This window comes from Magnolia sinica, chromosome 3, assembly GCF_029962835.1.
Source record: "Magnolia sinica isolate HGM2019 chromosome 3, MsV1, whole genome shotgun sequence".
Lineage (NCBI taxonomy): Eukaryota > Viridiplantae > Streptophyta > Magnoliopsida > Magnoliales > Magnoliaceae > Magnolia > Magnolia sinica.
In genome coordinates this window covers 122273887-122293629 of record NC_080575.1, presented here as the reverse complement: position 1 = coordinate 122293629, position 19743 = coordinate 122273887, and the positions used below count along the sequence as shown (strand labels likewise).

Sequence of the window (19743 nt, the reverse complement as noted above, 5' to 3'; positions counted from 1 at the left end):
ATGAGTTTACTTCTTTATAAAAACTTCGTTAATTTCATATAGAATTCAGAGTTGTGCTGACTATTCAACTTTATCATGGATCTTTCTATTGCTTTTGATATACCAAAGTTTTAGTTGCTTTCTTCTTTTGATAATCTCTATATCTTTTCTTTGAGCTTACATGAAATTTTTCTGTCCATGTTACTTAATAACAATATTAAATCATAAAGCTGATTGTAATAATTCAAAATGTTTTCATCAATCATTATGAATATTTTCTTTAATAGAGGTACTACCTAGACATTTGTTTATAAGGCCACAAGTTAGTAGTAATTGTTTGTACTATTATGAAATATTAATATGAAATGACCTTTAAATATCCAAGTGGTGTGTTTGGGATCTGACATAACTTGATAATATCGAAGTTGTTTGAATATGATATTTATGTGCTGACTCGATTTTCATCTCTCTTATATAAGAAAAGTAAAAAACATGTAACAACTTGAATGGTTTGAAGAGGAGTTGGCCACATGTATAGTGACAATTGTTGCTGCGACGATAATTATTGCCACAAGAGAGTACTATAACAACCACTTATTTTAATGTCCTTCGAAAAGTGGGGATTACAAATGAGTTTAATTAATTAATGAGATAATTAGAGATGAAGATAATAATATTACATGATACATTTAAGAATGGGGAATGCAACATTCTTCCACCTATGCTCATTGCTAATCAAGGAGAAGAATTTCCTCCCTAATGAAAAATATATAAATATGGAGGAACAACTTGTCACATTCCTCCATATGATAGACCATTATGTGCGAAACTGAGTCATCGGGCATCGTTTAATAAGATTGGAGGAAACTGTCAAACAATACTTTAATAGGGTATTAGATGTAATAACCGACTTATATCCTAAGTTCATCAAACTTTCTAGATTATAAACATTGAACGAGATTTCTTCATTTCTTAGTTGGAGCACATATTTCCGTGTATGTAAATGTGGATTGTATGCTCCTTCAACTTGATCCTTGTTAAGTTGATCTACTAATGAAATTGTTACCAACGACTCTTCAATATAGTATTGTATCGTTACAATAGATATGACATATATATTTGTTTGTCCTTATATTGGAAAGTGGAACCTATTGAAATAGGAAATGGGTCATTTCTTAAAACATAATGGCCACATGTAACTTTGATATGAAGTTTTGTGTATGTACTCGTTGAACGAGAGAGATCCGCTTTCGATACATCTTAAATAATACTTTGACACATCTACATGATCAATTCAATATCCCCCATGACACTCCAAGTTATCTACTTCAATATTCATTTTAAACAATTATAAAGTTTTGAATTGATATTGATCATTATACATTATTTTTGCAGGTAAAATACTATATAGTAGATGTTGGATATGCACATTCTTGAGCTTTATGGCTCCTTACTGCGGTTTGTGTTATCACCTCAATGAATATCGCACGGGCCGTAATCCCTATAATAAGAAAGAATTATTTAACTATTAATATGATCAATTATGAAATGTCATAGAGTAACTCTTTAGAGTACTTAAAGCTCAGTTTCTAATCTTAAAGTCGACTCCACCTTATAACATATTTACACAGTTGAAGATTGTGATCGTATGTTGCATGCAACACAACTTTATTTGACAGTTTGAGGAAGACAATATGATGGATGAGGTCACATCATCAGATGTAGTGGATGGTCTTAATCCATCGATAGTAGAGATCAAGTCTCTTCATGATGGACAAATTGTGGTGAATGTCACTCAATATTGTGAGATAAACAAATAGACGACTTTAAGAGACAACTACTACTAAGATATGGAATGATTCACATCCCGTAAGTAGTAGGAATTAATATTATAGTAAAAATAATTTTTTTATAGCAGACGAAAGAGATGAAGTTATATTCGACCATCACTAGGCATATGCAGTTGCCTACTAATACTCTACCTGCAACTTTACGAACATGATTACCATAACTTTCAATATATGTTAAGTTAATTTAGAGTATGATGTGGATATTGTTTTGAAGAAGTGTTACAAATAATTCGATTTATTATAGGTTTTACTTTCCAAAACTTTTGATGTCAATCTTATCGCAGATATCTTAAGGGAGTGACATGAAACTATCATTCAACAGGTAAAATAATCCATCAACCATTACGAAAGAAATATAACAAAACCCAAATGTTACCCTATAAAGGACTTCCAAAAAATACACTACCAAATTATTTGATGAAAACACATCCTCCAATTGGATTATGCATTGGACAAATAAAATTAATGATTGCCTCATCGACACTCTTATAAAAGTCGTAGAATCTGACCAACAAAAAAAGTGCTAATAACTTCAGGAAGAAAACTTTTAAGATAATTGTAAATAATGCCAAATGTATTTTGGGGATATCACTGAACTCCAATAATGTCAAAAATTGTCTATATACTTTAAAAAAGCTTTATTTTAAAGTGTGCGATATGCTTAACGCTTATAAATTTGGTTGTGATGATAACCATAAGATTGTTATTGCTTCTAATGAGGTTTTGGAGGATTACATGGGGTAAGAAGCGCTTCATATTTTCTTTTCTTACTTATTTATAATATTAGCTTGGTACTATACAACATCTTAAAAATTTGTTCATACTACTTTTTGTTACTAATGTCAATAGTCACATCCATATGCACAACATGTATATCAAAAACTAGTGAAAATGTATGGCGACATGACATACCTGTTTAGCAATGACCGAGCTACTGATCAACGTTATTCCACTGATAACATATTATCAGGTGAAAATGTAAGGATCGGATCATATTCACCTCCTATCAAGTAACAAAAGATGAGGAACAAGTGTTCATGAAAAATGCTTGATCCTCTCCAGTTGTTAGAAAAGAAAATGCATGTTGTTTTAAAGCTCATATTAAAAAATACTTCAATGATAAAGAACGTGCTGGATGTGTCTAATATTCATTACAACTTCGTCTCTAATTTACTCCTTAACAAGGCTGGAGTTAAACTAATATTTGATTCTTATATATAAACTTGTAATGACTAAGAATGGAACCATCATTGTAAAAGATTATTATAATGATGGTTTGTTCGTTATAAATGTTTCTTATGATAATAATAAGATGTCATCCAATTCTACTTATATTGTTGAATTTTTTTCATTATGACATACTAGATTAAGATACGTGAACGAAAAACTCTATGAAAAGAATGAGATCGTACATGAAACTACTACTCCCTATACACCAGAAAAAAATAAAATAGCTGAATGGAAGAATAAAACATTGAAAGAAATGATAAACATTATGTTGAATGGTTCTAATTTACCCTTTAATATGTGGAGAGAAGGCATACTATCAACATATTATATATAAAATAGAATATCTCATAAGAAAATTGATCAGAGACCATATGAATTGTGAAAAAATCATTTCTAGTTATAAATACCTTAAAGTGTGGGGTTGTCTGGCTAAAGTGGGGTTATCTAAAACCAAGAAAAGTAAGCTAGGTCCTAAGATAATTGATTGTGTATTATAAGATATACAAAAAATAGTATAGTATATGAATTAATTAATTTTGAAATCAAAGGATAGCCTTTTAGATCCAAACACTATTACTGAACATAAAGATGTAGACTTTTTAGAAAATATCTTTCCTCTAAAGACTATATCCATAAAATAAAAGAAATTAGTGAGTCTAATGTTCCTTCAACTAGTAGAAGCATAAATATGAATAGTTAAGTAGAACCAGAATCTATAAGGAGCACGAGAGCTTGAAAGGAGACCAACGTATGAGATGTATTTTTTACTTTCTTGTTAGAAGATGATCTTAAGATCTATTCAGAATCCATTAACTCTCATAATACTTCTTTCTGGAGAGAAGCTATAAACGATGAATTAAGATCGATTATATCGAACAATATTTAAAAACTCGTAAAACTTCCTCCGGAAAATACACCTATAAGGTGTAAGTAGGTGTTTAAAAATAAACTTAAACCAAATGGGTCTATAAATAAGTTTAAACTATATTGGTTGCAAAAGATTTTATACAAAAGAATGATATGATTATTTTGATACATATTCTTCAGTAAGTACAATTATAATTATTAAGGTATTAGTTGCAATAGTATCCATATACAAGCTAATAATATATTAAATAAATGTTAAAACAATGTTTCTAAATATAGAGTTAGAAGAAGGAATCTACATGGAGCAACCTGAAGGTTATATAATTTTAGTGAAGAAAAATAAAGTATGTAAGTTAGTTAAGTCATTGTAACATTTAATACAAGCTCTTAAGCAATGAAATGAGAAATTTAACAATATTTTAAAGCCAAAAAGATATTTAGTAAATGATGTGGATAGATGTGTATATAAAAAATTCTTAATAGTTTTATAATATGCTTATATGTAGAGGATATACTTAGCTTTGGAACTAATGTTAAGTTAATCAATCTAACTAAGAAACTCTTGTCTTATAACTTTGATATGAAAGACTTATGAGAAGTAAGTATAATATTAGGTAATATAAAAAGATGATAGCATTACCCAGTCTCAATCTCATTACATTGAGAAAATATTTAAAAAATTTGATCACTTTAACTACTTACCTTTTAGTATAGTTAATGATGATAATGCGCATTTCAAGAATAATACGGAAAGTAATATATCTTAGATTGAATATGCTTAAGTAATTGGTAGCCTAATGTATTTGATGAATTGCATTAGACCTAATATTGCATTTGCAGTATGTAGGCTAAGTAGATATACACACAATCGTAGATATGATCATTGGAATGCATTAAATAGAATATTGAAACATATTAATGGTACTATTGTATATGGTATTCATTATACAGGTTATCCTCCCATGTTAGAAGGATACAATGATGTCAATTGGATCACTGATTCAGATGAAACAAAATCCACAAGTGGATATGTTTTCGCCTTTGATAGATGTGTAATATCTTAAAAGTCTACTAAATAAACTTGCATTGCTTGATCGACTATGGAATTTAAGTTTGTTGCCTTAAAAAAGAAAGGATCAGAAGCTAAATGACTTTAAATTTGTTACCCAATATACCTTTGTGGCCAAAACCTATATCTGTCATATCTATTCATTGTGATTATAGCGCAGCTATTGTAAGATATGGAAGTAAAATATATAATGGTAAAAGTAAACACATTAGACTCTAACACAATATTGTGAAACACTTGTTAAATAATGGAGTCATAGCTATTGATTTCGTATGATTAGAAAAGAAAATAGCAAATCCTATGACCAAATGATCATCTAAAGTGTTAATTAGGGAAACATCGAAGAGAATAGGGCTAGGCTTAAAAGAATGAGCTACCAATGTCAGCAACCCAATATACACAAGTAGAGATTCCATGCGATATATTTAATAGGTAAACAACAAGACATAGGAGACTGAGAAGCACTAAAGAGAACTTGCCCATTCTTATGGTGTAGGCAGTTCAAGCAGCAACCTGTGAGATGATGAGTTTTTGAATTCTTAATGAATTTATAACTAAATGTGGTGGTGTATCCAGTTACCATGTACACTTAATGGAATTCACCTATATGAGTATGAAAGTGGGATAGCTTTCTATGCAATATATATGTCATTTCTTTATAATACTCATGAAAATTCATTTAAAGGTGCATTGCCAAAATATACAAAACCGTGGAACCAGCTATAACGGAAAAGTTGTTCAAGTGGGATGTAAAGCCATTTATGTTTAAAGGGTCAGGTTAAAGATTGATAGTCACACGATTCCTTTAAACTTGTCATGCTTACTCTAAATGTTTATTGAAGTTGAATAAACATTAACACTATTACACAACTCTTCTATCTTATACTGAAGTATTTTAAATTTGAAATATGTGAAATGATTTTAAAATAATATATTTTAAAATTCAAAGTTTTCTCTCCATATTTCTTTTTATAAGTGTTTTATTTTTAGTGTATTTCTCTTATCCCACATCGAAAAGGGCTAAAGAAAAACTCAACTATATAAGAGAGAAGTTTTGCATGCGGCTTGAGCCCCTTCTAAGAGGGTATGTGAATTTGGTCCAATGGGAGGAGGGCAATACCATTAGTCTGAACTTATGCCATTGACCACACATGCATGCATGCGTTGAGCCAAATTGAGTCGGGCCGAGCTATGGCCGTGGACGTGCTTGTGCATGCGGCGTGCCATGCCACGCTGAGCTGGGTCCTGGTTTGGGTTTAGGTCTATGTGAGTACTGAGAGTACACTAGTACTAACGGTTTTATTTCGTACTTCACGAGTATAACTCACCTGTCGGTTTTGCACGGATTTTAAATCAGGGACGCATCTGTTCGGGTGCTCACACCAGATGGGTTCAAACCCAATGGAATTAACCCATTTGAAACGGTGCTTAAGTACCTAATTGTGGTGTATATATAGATGTACTCATTTTTTCTGAATTTATTCATTCAAACCAATGATTTTTTTCTCTATTTCTTCAAAAATTGGTCTATGGTTCAATTTTGTTTTTCTAACTGAGTTCACTGCCAAGTTAACTCACTTCGGTTAAGTTACGTAGGCTGATTCAAGCCCGTGTACAACGAATGCACCATTGGAACTGGGTCATAATCATTGTATCCTCGAGGCTAACTATCTAAAATTCATGTTACACTTGGGATGCAGTTCAGGGAGGACAGATTTGGTTTCAAGTTGAGTGACCTAGTCATGCCTTGACTTAAACAAATAAGTCATATTTTCTTACTTTTTTTTTATTATTTAATTTTTTATTTTTTCCAATATTATCTACTATTTTTAGTACATTATTTCCAAATGTTATTTGCTTATTTTGAGTTTTATGGTGTGTTCATAGTGTGTATGATTGTGCCGAGTGGATCCTATGCTCGCTAGAGCTCAGTGTGTTTGTGATTGTAGGGCCCACCATGATGTTACATCACCACCATCCATTGATTTTTCCTTCTCATGTTATGACATGATGCCAAAAATGAGGAAGATTCAAATCTCAGGTGGACCACACCACAAGAAATAACAGTGATTGAACACCCATCATTAAATACTTCCTGGGCCACAAGTTTTGGATTAAACTGCTATTTTTGTTTTCCCTTCATCTTTGTCAGTATTACCTAATCAAAATGTTGGATGAAAAATAAACATTGTAGTGGGCTCTAGGAAGTTTTTAATGGTGGGCGTTTAATTACTATTGTTTTCCTATGGTGTGGTCCCCTTGAGATTTGAATCTGCCTTATTTTTGGGTTCATGCCCTAAAATGATATGGAAAAATGAATGGACCGCATGGATAAACACATACATCATGGTGGGGCTCAAAGAGCGCCAATAAGAATCCAGGCGGCGACTTAGTGTGCAACCGGCCTCGAGAGAGAGATCTCTTGATTTTTGTTTATCAAGAAACTTCTTGATAATATCAACTCATCCACCGGATGCCGATTTCCTGGGAAAGCCTTTCGCAAGCACTTCCGGAAAGAGCTGGGGCTCACCGTCATATTTTTCAGAAATCCACTCTGTCCATCCATTTCTACATAACATGGGCCGAGAAATAAGACGGATCCAAAACTCAAGTGGGCCACACGATAGAAAACGGTGAGGATTGAACTTCCACCATTAAAACATTAGTTGAGCCATGGAAGCTTTGGATCAGCTATTATTTTTGTATTTTCAGTTCATCCCATCATGAATGAACTCATAAACAGTATAGATGGCATACAAACATCACGTGTGACATGTTTATGGTGGTACATTGAATGGATATACCCACCATTTGGGCAGTGGGATTAGAAGGGATTAGGTGGGATGGGATTCAAAAAAACATAATTATTACCCATGGCAGGGATTATCTCCAGTTGCCATGAGATGAGATTAATACCATAGTATGTTAATAATATGGTGGTACATTGAATGGATATACCCACCATCATTTGAAATTACTGAGAATAACACACATGTTTATATCTAAACTGTTCATTTGTTTTGTAACCTCATTTTATGGCATGGTCCTAAAAATGAGGTAGATCCAAAACTTATGTGGCCCCAAAGAAGTTTTCAACAGTAAGTATTCAATCCCCATTACTTTCTATGGTGGGGTCCACTTGAGCTTTAGATTTACCTATTTTTTGGCTCATGCTCTAAAATAATCTCGATAAATGGGTGGACGGTGTGGATATAGCCCACTCATCATGGTAGGACCTACACAACTTGCTAACATTGAGTGAAATTGGGACGGACCCAATGCAATTCCATTTAATGTAATTCCAAGCTTTTCCATTTCTTCCCAAACATGGAGTGAAATTGGCACGGAGCCAGATGAATCCCATCCCACCTAATCCCTTCTAATCCCACCGCCCAAACAGGACATTTCCCTACCTAATCATCCCTGCTGTGTGGCCCACTTGAGACTTGAGTCTCCCTTGTTTTTTGGCCCGTATGCTAATATAATCTGGAAAAACAGATGGACGGGATGGATATCTCATAAACATCACGTGGGCCCCACCTAACTTCCGGATTAAGTTCCTGGATAAGGACATAGGCAATCCGCTTCCACATGTTAGCTAACCCAGGGTGGGCATTTTTGTCCACATAAAGCAATATGTACCTTTGGTGCCATGTGGTCAGTAACACTTCAGTTTAATGCATTTCATCGGTCTAATTCTTCTTTGCCGTTTGAAATGGCTTCCTTCTCTTCTCGTACCATGTTCAGCCTCATTCACCGTATTACAGTTTTCCTCACATTTTCTACTACTCATTCAGTACTCGATTGCTACACGTCCATCTTCAGCTTCGGCGATTCACTTGCCGACACTGGCAACTCAGTCCGCGAATCGATTTACACCAGCTACGTGGGCAATTTCCCCTATGTAGAGACGTACTTCCATCGTCCCACTGGTCGGTACTCAGATGGACGGCTGATCGTCGACTTCATTGGTATGATCTAAGAGATCTTAACATATTTGTGATTCCAACACCTTTTGATATAAGAGATTCTAACAATTTCAGGTTTAAGTCTCTTAAATCTAATGGTGAGGAATGATGGGTCCTCAATATTTGTGATAAAAAATTGTATTATATATGTATGGATGTGTATCTCTTTCATTAGGTCTGGTTCTTCGTTACATTGTACAACAGCCGAAGAGCTCGGACTTCCATATCTGCCTCCATATCTTGGGTCTTCTAGCGACAGTAATTTCAGACAAGGAGTGAATTTTGCGGTTGGAGGAGCTACGGCACTCGATGCTGCCTTCTTCCGGGAGAGAGGGATATCTAACGAGTTGACAAACAACTCTTTGGGAATTCAGCTGGGATGGTTCAAAGATCTGTTGCCTTCTCTCTGCCCCAATCCATCAGGTATCTCTCTCTCTCTTTCTCTCTGTTTTTTATTTTTCGAAAATTTAATACTCAGCCTCGTGATTCGCACGTGTTAACTCAATTTTTTTTCTATTTCACGTTTCCCCATGCGCGAAAATTCTTTAGGCATCCGACTCTATTCGACTCTATTCCCAGTGCTGTAGTTGACAGCTTGCAGTAGCGACACCCTAAAAACGAGGAAAGATGCGAAAAATTGTGAAGCCCACCGGGATGTATATGGCGTATCCATGCCGTTCATCCGTTGTGTGAGCTGATATTACGGCATGAGCCCAGATCCAAATATTTAGTAGGCAACATCACGGGAAACCCGCTGAAATTGAGCACCATTTGATAGCATGCGGTACGCTAAAACCGAGGATAGATGTAAAAAAAAATGTAGGGCACCATGATGTATGTGTCATATCCATGCCGTTCATCTATTATGTCAGGATTTAGAGCATTAGTCCAAAATTGAGGTAGATATAAATATTAAGTTGACCACATCTAAGAAAATGGTTGGAATTGAGCACCATCCTTAGTTGACTGCCTCAAGTACGCTAAGGCCAGGGAAAATTGCGAAAAATCGTGAGGCCCACTGGAATGTATATGGCATATCCACACTGCCTATCTATTATGTCAGCTCGTTTTAGGGCATGAGCCGAAAAATAAAGTAGATACAAATATTAAGTGGACCTCATCACAAGGAAACAGTTGGAATTGAACACCATTCTCAATGTTGTAGTACCTAAAACCTAAGAAAAATATAAAAAAATGTGGTGCCCACATTGATGCATGTGGCATATTCACCCCGTCATCTGTTATGTTAGCTGATTTTAGGACATGAGCCCAAAAATAAAATAGATTCAAATATTAAGTGGACCACCCGGTAGAAACAGTTAGAATGGAGCACAATGGAGCACCATCTCAACGCTGTAGTTGACAGCCTGCAGTGTGCTAAAATTGAGGGAAAATGTGAAAAACTGTGGGCGCACTGTGATGTATATCCACCCCCATCCATCCGATTATGTCAGCTGAATTTAGGTTATGAGCTCAAAATTGAAGTAAATTCAAATATTAAGCGACCACACCACAAGGAAACAGTTGGAATTGAGCACCATACTCAATGTTGTAGTTGACCAGTATGCTAAAATCGAGAAAAGATGCAAAAAAATTTTGGGATCCACTGTGATTAATGTTGGATATCCATGTGGTCCATCCATCATATCAGCTGATTTTTGGGTATGAGGCAAAGAATGAGGTAGATCCAAATATTAAGTGGACCATGCCATGGGAAACAAGTTAGAATCGAGCACCTTCTATTAAAAGCTTCTTAGGGCTCCAAAAAATTTGAATCAAGATGATATCTATTTTTTCCTTTATTTATGTCTATGTGGCCTTATGAACTTGGTTTGATGACAAATAAACTCATTGGAAGCCTTAGGAAGGAAATAGCTTTTAGGGTGAATGTTTTAAGACCATTGTTTCCTGTTATGTGGGACACCCGAGTTTTTGATCTTTGGCGCATGGGAGAATTTCTCCATGGAAAATGTTCTCTAAGAAGAGATAAAAGTTGTGGTTGCCACATGTCAGCGAGAGTTGGTGAAGACATCTCAAACTATTGGGATGGTGGGCCAGAACCTAAAGACACATTTCCAAATGAATTTATGAAAATTTTAAATAATGAAATGTTACTAGATTACATTTAAACATGTTTAAACGTTGAGAAAGTTAAGATTGGTTGGATAGCAGGCATCAGTCCATGGTTGGATCGCATATTAACATATAGGTTCGGCCTCAAAAGGTTTAAATGTTGGGCGTTTCCATCTCCATTATTCCGTTGGCCCATTAGAGTTTTGGATCATTGTGGGTCCCAGGAAATTGGGGTTCCATTATGATGTAGAGCGGGTCGCGGACAGTTTCATGGCCAAGATGGATCAGAAAAGGCCCGGTTAATGACAGAAGTGATCCGGACCGTCGGACATTAGATCGGGCGTATCTCACAATTCGGAATGAGTTATCTGACGTAAAATATATAATTTTGGGGTAAAACGAGCTACTTTAGCCAACCAACCCCATTACGTCGGGTTGCGCAGCCCGGAATTGTAAAAAACCCCTGAATTGATTGTAGTTTCCCTGTTTTAATTTCGTTTTTACTATAAATAATAAGTTTTAGTTTGAATATAACTCTTCATTCGTCGAGCTTTAGGAGTTGCGCCCAACGTGAAAAGAGCCTAGAATAATTAAGCGAACGGTTTGGTGAAGCCAAATAGGACACTTACTATTTTTGACTGAAAACCTTGCCCACTAGTAAACATCACGACCGTTTATAAATAGTAAGTTTACTATTTATAGTAAGTCGTGGATTCTAGGAGTTGTAGTTGTAGTTTGATTCTGATTTCTTTCCCATTGCTTGGTACCCCTATTTAAAGGGTTGTGAACTCGTTTTTATGGATCAATTAATCAATTTTGAATTTATTAGAATTTATTTCTATTTTGCTGCTTTCTTTCCTCGTGGATTCGAGAAGTCTCTGTGAGGAGTCCAGAGAAGCTCCGTGGATTCAGAGTAATTATCCTCTTGAGGAAGACGGTGCTCGACCTCACGTCCTCTCATGCATCAGTTTGGTATCAAAGCGAGATTTCTCCTCGGATCGATGGCTTCTAACGATGGGTCGGGCAACAATCCCATGGGCGGTGCTCCAGGTAATCTACTTTTAACGGCGGTAGGAAGTAGCGCAACGAGAGAATCAGCAAGCCATACAAGGGCTACAGGCTTCCATCGACCGCATAGCGGATCTCTTGATGGAAAACCTAAGGCAACTCCGTGTTCCTGGTGGTAATCCTCCACCGCCAATTGCTGAAACTCGTAATCGTCCTGATCGTAGGATAGTACCGGCAGTGCATCCAAGGGTCATTCCTGAGGAAGGGAGCTCCAGTGAGGAAAAAATCGATGACATAATCTTCCAACATCCCAGACATGGCGGCGATCGAGTAGATCGAATAGATCGAGAATTCAAGATGCGGGTTGATATTCCTAGCTTCAATGGCCAACTACATATTGAAAATTTCCTCGATTGGCTTTCTGAAGTTGAGCAATTTTTTGACTATATGAACATCCCTGAAACAAAGAAGGTCAAGCTTGTGACCTGCAAGTTAAAAGGAGGAGCTTCAGCTTGGTGGGAACAATTACAACTTGTGCGAACCAGGCAGACAAAAGCACCAATCCGCACATGGCAGGGGATGAAGCAGCTACTACGTGCTCGATTTCTCCCTAGCGACTATGATCAGGTATTATTTCAACAATACCAAAATTATCGACAGATTAGTCGGTCGGTGAGAGAATATGCAGAAGAATTTTACCCCCTGGCGGTGCGTAACGATTTGGTTGAGAATGAATCACAACAAGTCGCCCGATTCAACGGTAGATTATGTATGGCTATCCAGGATCGGGTCAAGATGCAGTCCGTCTGGATGATGAATGATGCGATCAAGTTGGCTACTCAGGCAGAAGCGCAACTAGAACGTCCTAACACACGGACCTATCCTACTGCAAGGATCCTTGTGGCAGGTCCGCCCCAGGGAACTGCATAGCCCAAGGGGAAGGAACCCGTAGGAGCACGCACTCAACATCCTACGTCTGAGAACCGAGATCATGGAAGCGGGCAAGCTAGACCCCAAAGGGGCGTATCGATTGCTGCTGGTCCAAGTAGAATCCCGAACCCCTATACTCAGCCAAGGCCCGATAACTGTTATCGTTGTGGCTAACCGGGTCACCTATCAAATACTTGTCCCCAGCGAAAAGTGACAAACCTCGCCATCAATGATGGTAGTGCTGATAATGCTTATGAAGATCCAGATATTGAAGAACAGAAGCATACCACCGAGGATGAGGTAGATAATTCAGGTTGGGTTCAGCAAGATCACGGCGAGTCGCTCGTCGTGAGGCGACTATTATATGCGTCAAGAAAAGAAGTGCATCCACAGTGACATAACATCTTCCACACTAGGTGTACGGTGAATCGAAAAGTTTGTGCCGTGATCATTGACAATGGGAGCAGCGAGAACATTGTCTCCAAGGTCATGATGAAAAAATTACAATTGAAAACGGAGCGTCGTCCCTCTCCATATACAATCAGTTGGATCAAGAAGGTTAGCGAAACAAAGGTAACTGAACGGTGCACCATATCCTTTTCAATTGACAACATTATAAGGATGAAGTAGAATGCGATGTGGTTGATATGGAAGCATGTCACATACTACTCAGTCGGCCCTGACAATCTGACCGTGATGCCACTCATAAAGGGCAAGATAACATATATATCTTCGTCAAGGATGGTCGGAAGACCATATTGGCCCCTATGGATCTAGAGGGACCACCTGAAACTTCTAACGTGGAGGGCCGTTTTCTCCTAACCATACGAGACTTCGTGGAAGAATCCAAAGAAACAGGACAGACTTATGCATTAATTATAAAAGGGGAAGAACTCGAGCCTATCATCATCCCTGAAAGACTAAGGCCTCTCCTACATGAATTCAAAGAAATCTGGCCCGATGACCTTCCCGATGGGTTACCCCCCCATGAGGGATATCCAACATCATATCGACTTTGTCCCTGGGTCCAATTTACTTAATCGTCCTCATTATCAAATGAGTCCAAATGAGTGCGAGATTCTGCAGGGACAAGTAGAGGAGTTGATCAGTAAGGGTCTTATTCGAGAAAGCATGGGTCCATATGTTGTACCAGCTCTATTAACTCCAAAGAAAGTTAAGAGTTGACACATGTTTGTTGACAGCCGAGCCATCAACAAAATCACCATAAAATACAGGTTTCCTATACTATGGTTGGACGATATGCTGGACATACTAGAGGGTGCAAACATATTCTTTACATTGGACCTAAGGAGCGGCTACCATCAGATTCGAATACGGCCGGGTGATGAGTGGAAAATGACCTTTAAGACCAAGGAAGGATTATACAAATGGATGGTTATGCCCTTCGGTCAAATGCGCCTAACACATTTATGAGATTGATGAACCAGGTTTTGAAACCTTTCATTGGGCGGTTCGTTGTGGTTTATTTCGATGATATTTTGATATACAGTCAAGATGAAACCACCCATATGGAACACCTCAATGTCCTTCAAATGCTTACTAAAAATAAACTGTATCTCAATTTTAAAAAGTGCAGTTTAATGAAGATAGCTTATTATTCCTGGGTTTTGTCGTAACATCTACGGGCATTCGGGTGGATGAGGAAGAGGTGAAGGCAATTAGAGAATGGTTGGTTCCCACAAATATTCACGAACTGCGAAGTTTTCATGGACTGGCGACATTCTATCGTCGGTTCGTGAAAAATTTCAGTACCATTGTGTCACCAATCACAAATTGCATGAAGAAAGGGCAGTTTCAGTGGACTGACGAGGCCGACAAGAGCTTTGCCGAAATCAAGCGCAGATTATCCACGACCCCGGTTCTTGTACTTCCCAACTTTGACAAACTCTTTAAAGTTGAATGTGATGCCTCATATGTCGGAATTGGGGGAGTTTTATCTCAAGAAGGTAGGCCGGTAGCCTTCTACAGTGAGAAACTTAGCGATACACGCAAGAAGTGGTCTACATATGAGATCGAGTTATACGCGGTGGTCCAGGCACTGCGACACTTACGACATTATTTGATTCAAAGGGAATTCATACTTTACACGGACCATCAAACTCTCAAATTCATTAATAGTCAAGTTAATATTAATCGTGTGCATGCTAGATAGATCTCATTTTTGCAGGAATTCACGTTCGTACTAAAACACAAGTCAAGACAACAGAATAAAGTAGCGGATGCATTGAGTTATCGTGCAACTTTGTTAGTCACTATGAGCAATGAGGTTGTCGGGTTCGAGCGCCTCAAAGACATATATGTCGATGACGACGACTTCAAGGACGCATGGGTTAGATGCCAAGAAGGTCACCCCGGCGACTTACATATACAAGACGGGTTCCTTTTCAAGGGGAATCGACTGTGCATCCCGAACAGTTCGCTAAGGGAATAGATAATCTAAGAGCTACATGGAGGTGACTTCAGTGGACACCTTGGGCAAGACAAGACGTGAGCTCTTGTGAAAGAACGGTATTACTGGCCACAATTAGTACGTGATGTGGGAAAGGCAGTCTAATGTTGTTATATTTGTTAGACCTCCAAGGGACAATCTCATAATACGGGCCTCTACACCTCGTTACCCGTGCCTGACAGCCCTTGGGAGGATTTATTTATAAACTTCGTGCTTGGTCTCTCACGAACACAACGCAACATGGATTCGGTGTTCGTGGTAGTAGATCGTTTCTCTAAGATGACGCACTTTATTCAATGCAAGAAGACTCTCGATGCAACACACGTGGCGAATCTATTCTTCAGAGAAATTTTGCAGCTACACGGGGTTCCTAAAACTATTACTTTTGACCGTGACACGAAGTTTATAAGCCACTTTTAGTGGACTTTGTGGACTCGATTCAATACACGACTTCAGTTCAGCAGCGCCTACCACTCATAAACTGATGGTCAAACTGAGGTTGTGAATCGCACGTTGGGAAACCTCATTCGATGTATTTCAGGAGAAAAATCGAAGCAGTGGGAATTGGCTTTGTCTCAAGCGGAGTTTGCTTTCAACAACATGGTGAACCGCTCGACAGGGAAATCCCCGTTCCAGGTTATTTACGGACAAGTACCTCGCCACACACTAGACTTGGTCCCTCTGCCCAAGCTCCTAGGCATGAGCATTGTAGCAGAGCATATGGCTGACAAGATCATGGGCATTCATGCAGAGGTACAAACCAAGCTACATGCCTCGAATGAAAAGTACAGGGAGCAAGCGGACAAGCATCGGCGACAAAAGGTATTTGAGGTGGGCGACCAAGTAATGGTCCATTTGCGCAAAGAACGATTTCTGACCGGAACGTATAACAAGTTAAAGACTAAAAAGATTGGACCGGTACCAATCATCCGAAAGATCAATGATAACGCTTATGTTGTTGATCTTCCAGATGACATGGCGATCTCACGGACTTTCAACATCGCGGACCTGACCGAGTATCATGAACCAGCGTAGGATAAGAACTCGAGGACGAGTTCTTTTGAAGTGGAGGGGACTGATGTAGAGCGGGTCGTGGACAGTTTCATGGCCAAGATGGATCATAAAAGGCTCGGTCAACGATAGAAGTGATCCAGACCGTCACACCTTAGATCGGGCGTATCTTACAATCCGGAATGAGTTATCTGACGTAAAATATATGATTTTGGGGTAAAACGAGCTACTTTAGCCAACCAACCCCGCTACGCCAGGTTACGCAGCCCGAAATTGCAAAAAACCCCTGGATCGACGGTTGTTTTCCTGTTTTAATTTCGTTTTTACTATAAATAGTAAGTTTTAGTTTGGTTATAACTCTTCATCCGTCGGGCTTTAGGAGTTGCGCCCAATGTGAAAAGTGCTTAGAATAATTAGGAGAACAGTTTGGTGAAGCCAAATAGAACACTTACTATTTTTGGCCGAAAACCTTGCGCACTAGTAGACATCACGACCGTCTATAAATAGTAAGTTTACTATTTATAGTAAGTCGCGGATTTTAGGAGTTGTAGTTGTAGTTTGATTCTGATTTCTTTCTCATTGCTTGGTACCCCTATTTAAAGGGTTGTGAACTCATTTTTATGGATCAATTAATCAATTTTGAATTTATTAAAATTTATTTTTATTTTGCTGCTTTCTTTCCCCGTGGATTCGAGAAGTCTCTGTGAGGAGTCCAGAGAAGCTCCGTAGATTCGGAGTAGTTATCCTCTTGAGGAAGACGGTGCTCGACCTCACGTCCTCCCTGCGTCACATTACATTCTGAGTTGGTCTTAGATTGATTGTTGTTTTCTATTCTTGCAAGGTTGTGGAGACATTTTAAAAAGGTCGGTGGTTCTTGTGGGAGAGATTGGAGGTAACGATTACAATCACCCTCTCTTACAACGAAGGAGCTTTGAAGAGGTCCAGACCTTCGTACCTCTGGTCATCAATGCCATCGGATCAGCCGTCGATGTAAGTTAAATTTTTTTTTTTTATTTTTAAATGCCGGTGTGTAACCAGTTTACACGTGGCATTGATTGAACATTGGCTGCTTTACATTTTAACTGTGCATTAATTGACCACTAACGGGACAGTTTGGATCATCTATTCTGGGTAAGCTTTTATTTTGATACGGCTAACTATAATGATGGGCCGAGTTGAGGCACATGCAATTGAGTCGTTGTGTACATGCAGATATCCAGCATTTATCTGGTTAGTCCAACCATGCACGTGCCATATATATGCCTGGTCACACACGCATGAAGAAATTGAACGGTGAAGAAAAGATAAGGCCTGATCCACATTTGGTGTACATGTTAGCCTCACCTAAGGACAAGTCCATCTCAATCAATCTTTAGACCATGACACATGATTGATAGGGCCAAACGATGTATGGCACAGATCTCCCACACGGACATAACAACCAATGTTGAATATTTGAAATCTATTTAATGTTGATATGTTATTTCAATGGATGTGTTGCATTCCAGACGTTGATCAAGTACGGGGCTAGGACGCTTGTGGTCCCTGGTAACTTACCCATGGGCTGCTCGGCAGCATGTCTAGCTGTATCTGAGAGCAAAAGAAAGGAAGACTATGACCCTCTTACCGGGTGTCTCACGTACTTGAACGAATTCGCCGAGTATCACAATCGCCTATTGCTTCAGGAGCTGGATCGATTGCGGGCACAACATCCACACGCTACCATCATCTATGCCGATTATTACAATGCTGCGATGCGCTTCTACCGCTCTCCATACCATTTTGGTGCGCTTTCTCCCCTTGCAACAGATTATCTATGTTATATTGGATCCATCAATTGCTAGTTCCAAACGTGTAGGGTCACTACTGCTGATCCAACCGCTCATGCCGCGCCTCTTTTCAATAGAACATATACTAACAATCTTCCCATCTTGAGGTGATCGTGTTCATGTTAGACTTGGGTCCATCCCAAGAGCAGCCCATTTAGGAGACGGTCCGGAATTCTGGCCGAAACCTGTGCATAATCCAACTATCTGGCCCCAACCGACCCAAGTAAATGTAATCTGGTGCTCAACGACCCAAGCTGACCTGTCACATACAGGGTTTGTCCACTTAGTGCATCAACCTATTTTCGTAAAAGGAAATCTTCACGGTAGGGCCTACAGCTTCAATAGTTAGGATGTCCTGCACAAGCGACTTGGCACGGCAGACAAGTTGGGTTGGCCTGTCTGTGTAGGTGATTAGTTCTATATATAAGCTTTAGGGGTGCAACTCAGGTGGGTTGAGTACGGCTGAGGGTCAACCCAAGCCTAACCTGGCCTCAAGAGGAGGCAGCCCAAGGATCCATCCAACTCCAGATCCAACCTGACCTGCTTACAAGCACTTTGCCCTCACCTCCCTCACTTCACTCGCCCATTTTACAAGTGTTTATGCTATAGGCAGGACTTATTGTGTTCATGAACATCTTCATGTCTTTTTGTGATGTAAATCTAGGATTCTACGACGGGGCTCTTACGGCATGCTGTGGAGGGGGTGGGCCATACAATTTCAACATGACCGCCATGTGTGGCTTCCATGGGGCTACGGTGTGCGACAACCCGTCATCGCATGTGGCCTGGGATGGAATTCACCTAACGGAAGCGGCACACAGATTGATCGCTGATGGTTTGATAAGAGGACCATTTTTCAGTCCTTCCATCACAACCCCATGTCTGTCATCAGGCGGCCGCGACCATCCTTATTACGGGTAACCTTTGAAGTCGGTGAATGTAGACTGGATGATAATTTTTCCTTGAAATTGGATGTTCTTGAGACAAATCTGAGAACAAAACTATTCTAGAAAAGTTCTCATTTTTATTTTTATTTTTTTGAGAAACCCCATAGAACATAGGCGCATCCATGAGGCCAGCATATCAATTGATCAGTGGGACCGATAATGTTTCTGATTAAAGCCAAAAAGTTACATCAAAGGGCAGCCCCTTTTTAAGTGGGCGTAATGTTAGGTTCATTCTTGCCTATTGACACCATCCAATCATTCTCGTTACATGTGCAAGCTGTGTTGGAATTTTGGATCTATAAATCTGTAATTATAGAAATTCACATTAAAAAAATTATAAAAGAAAATTAAAATAAAAATAAAAATTCGAGTAAGAAAGAATTTAGAAAACTTATTTGATTCGAGATACAATGAAAGACAATTGGCTTGAGGTTGATTTTGTTGGACCTAGGCCAGTGGGGCCCAATGGTGAGCAATCACTAGTGGGTATGTCCCATGTTTCTTATGCCTTT

The 19743-nt window shown here is 38.6% G+C and overlaps 1 protein-coding gene across 1 annotated transcript; it reads left to right on the top strand.

Moving 5' to 3' along the window:
- The first annotated feature begins 8673 nt into the window (after nt 1–8673).
- Nucleotides 8674–19317, top strand: LOC131241061 (GDSL esterase/lipase At1g31550-like). The gene is made up of 5 exons (XM_058239691.1): nt 8674–8966; nt 9168–9386; nt 17297–17445; nt 17964–18240; nt 18949–19317. The coding sequence occupies exons 1-5, from the start codon at nt 8711–8713 to the stop codon at nt 19203–19205; spliced, it is 1158 nt and encodes a 385-aa protein (XP_058095674.1). The 5' UTR covers nt 8674–8710; the 3' UTR covers nt 19206–19317.
- Nucleotides 19318–19743: the final 426 nt, after the last annotated feature.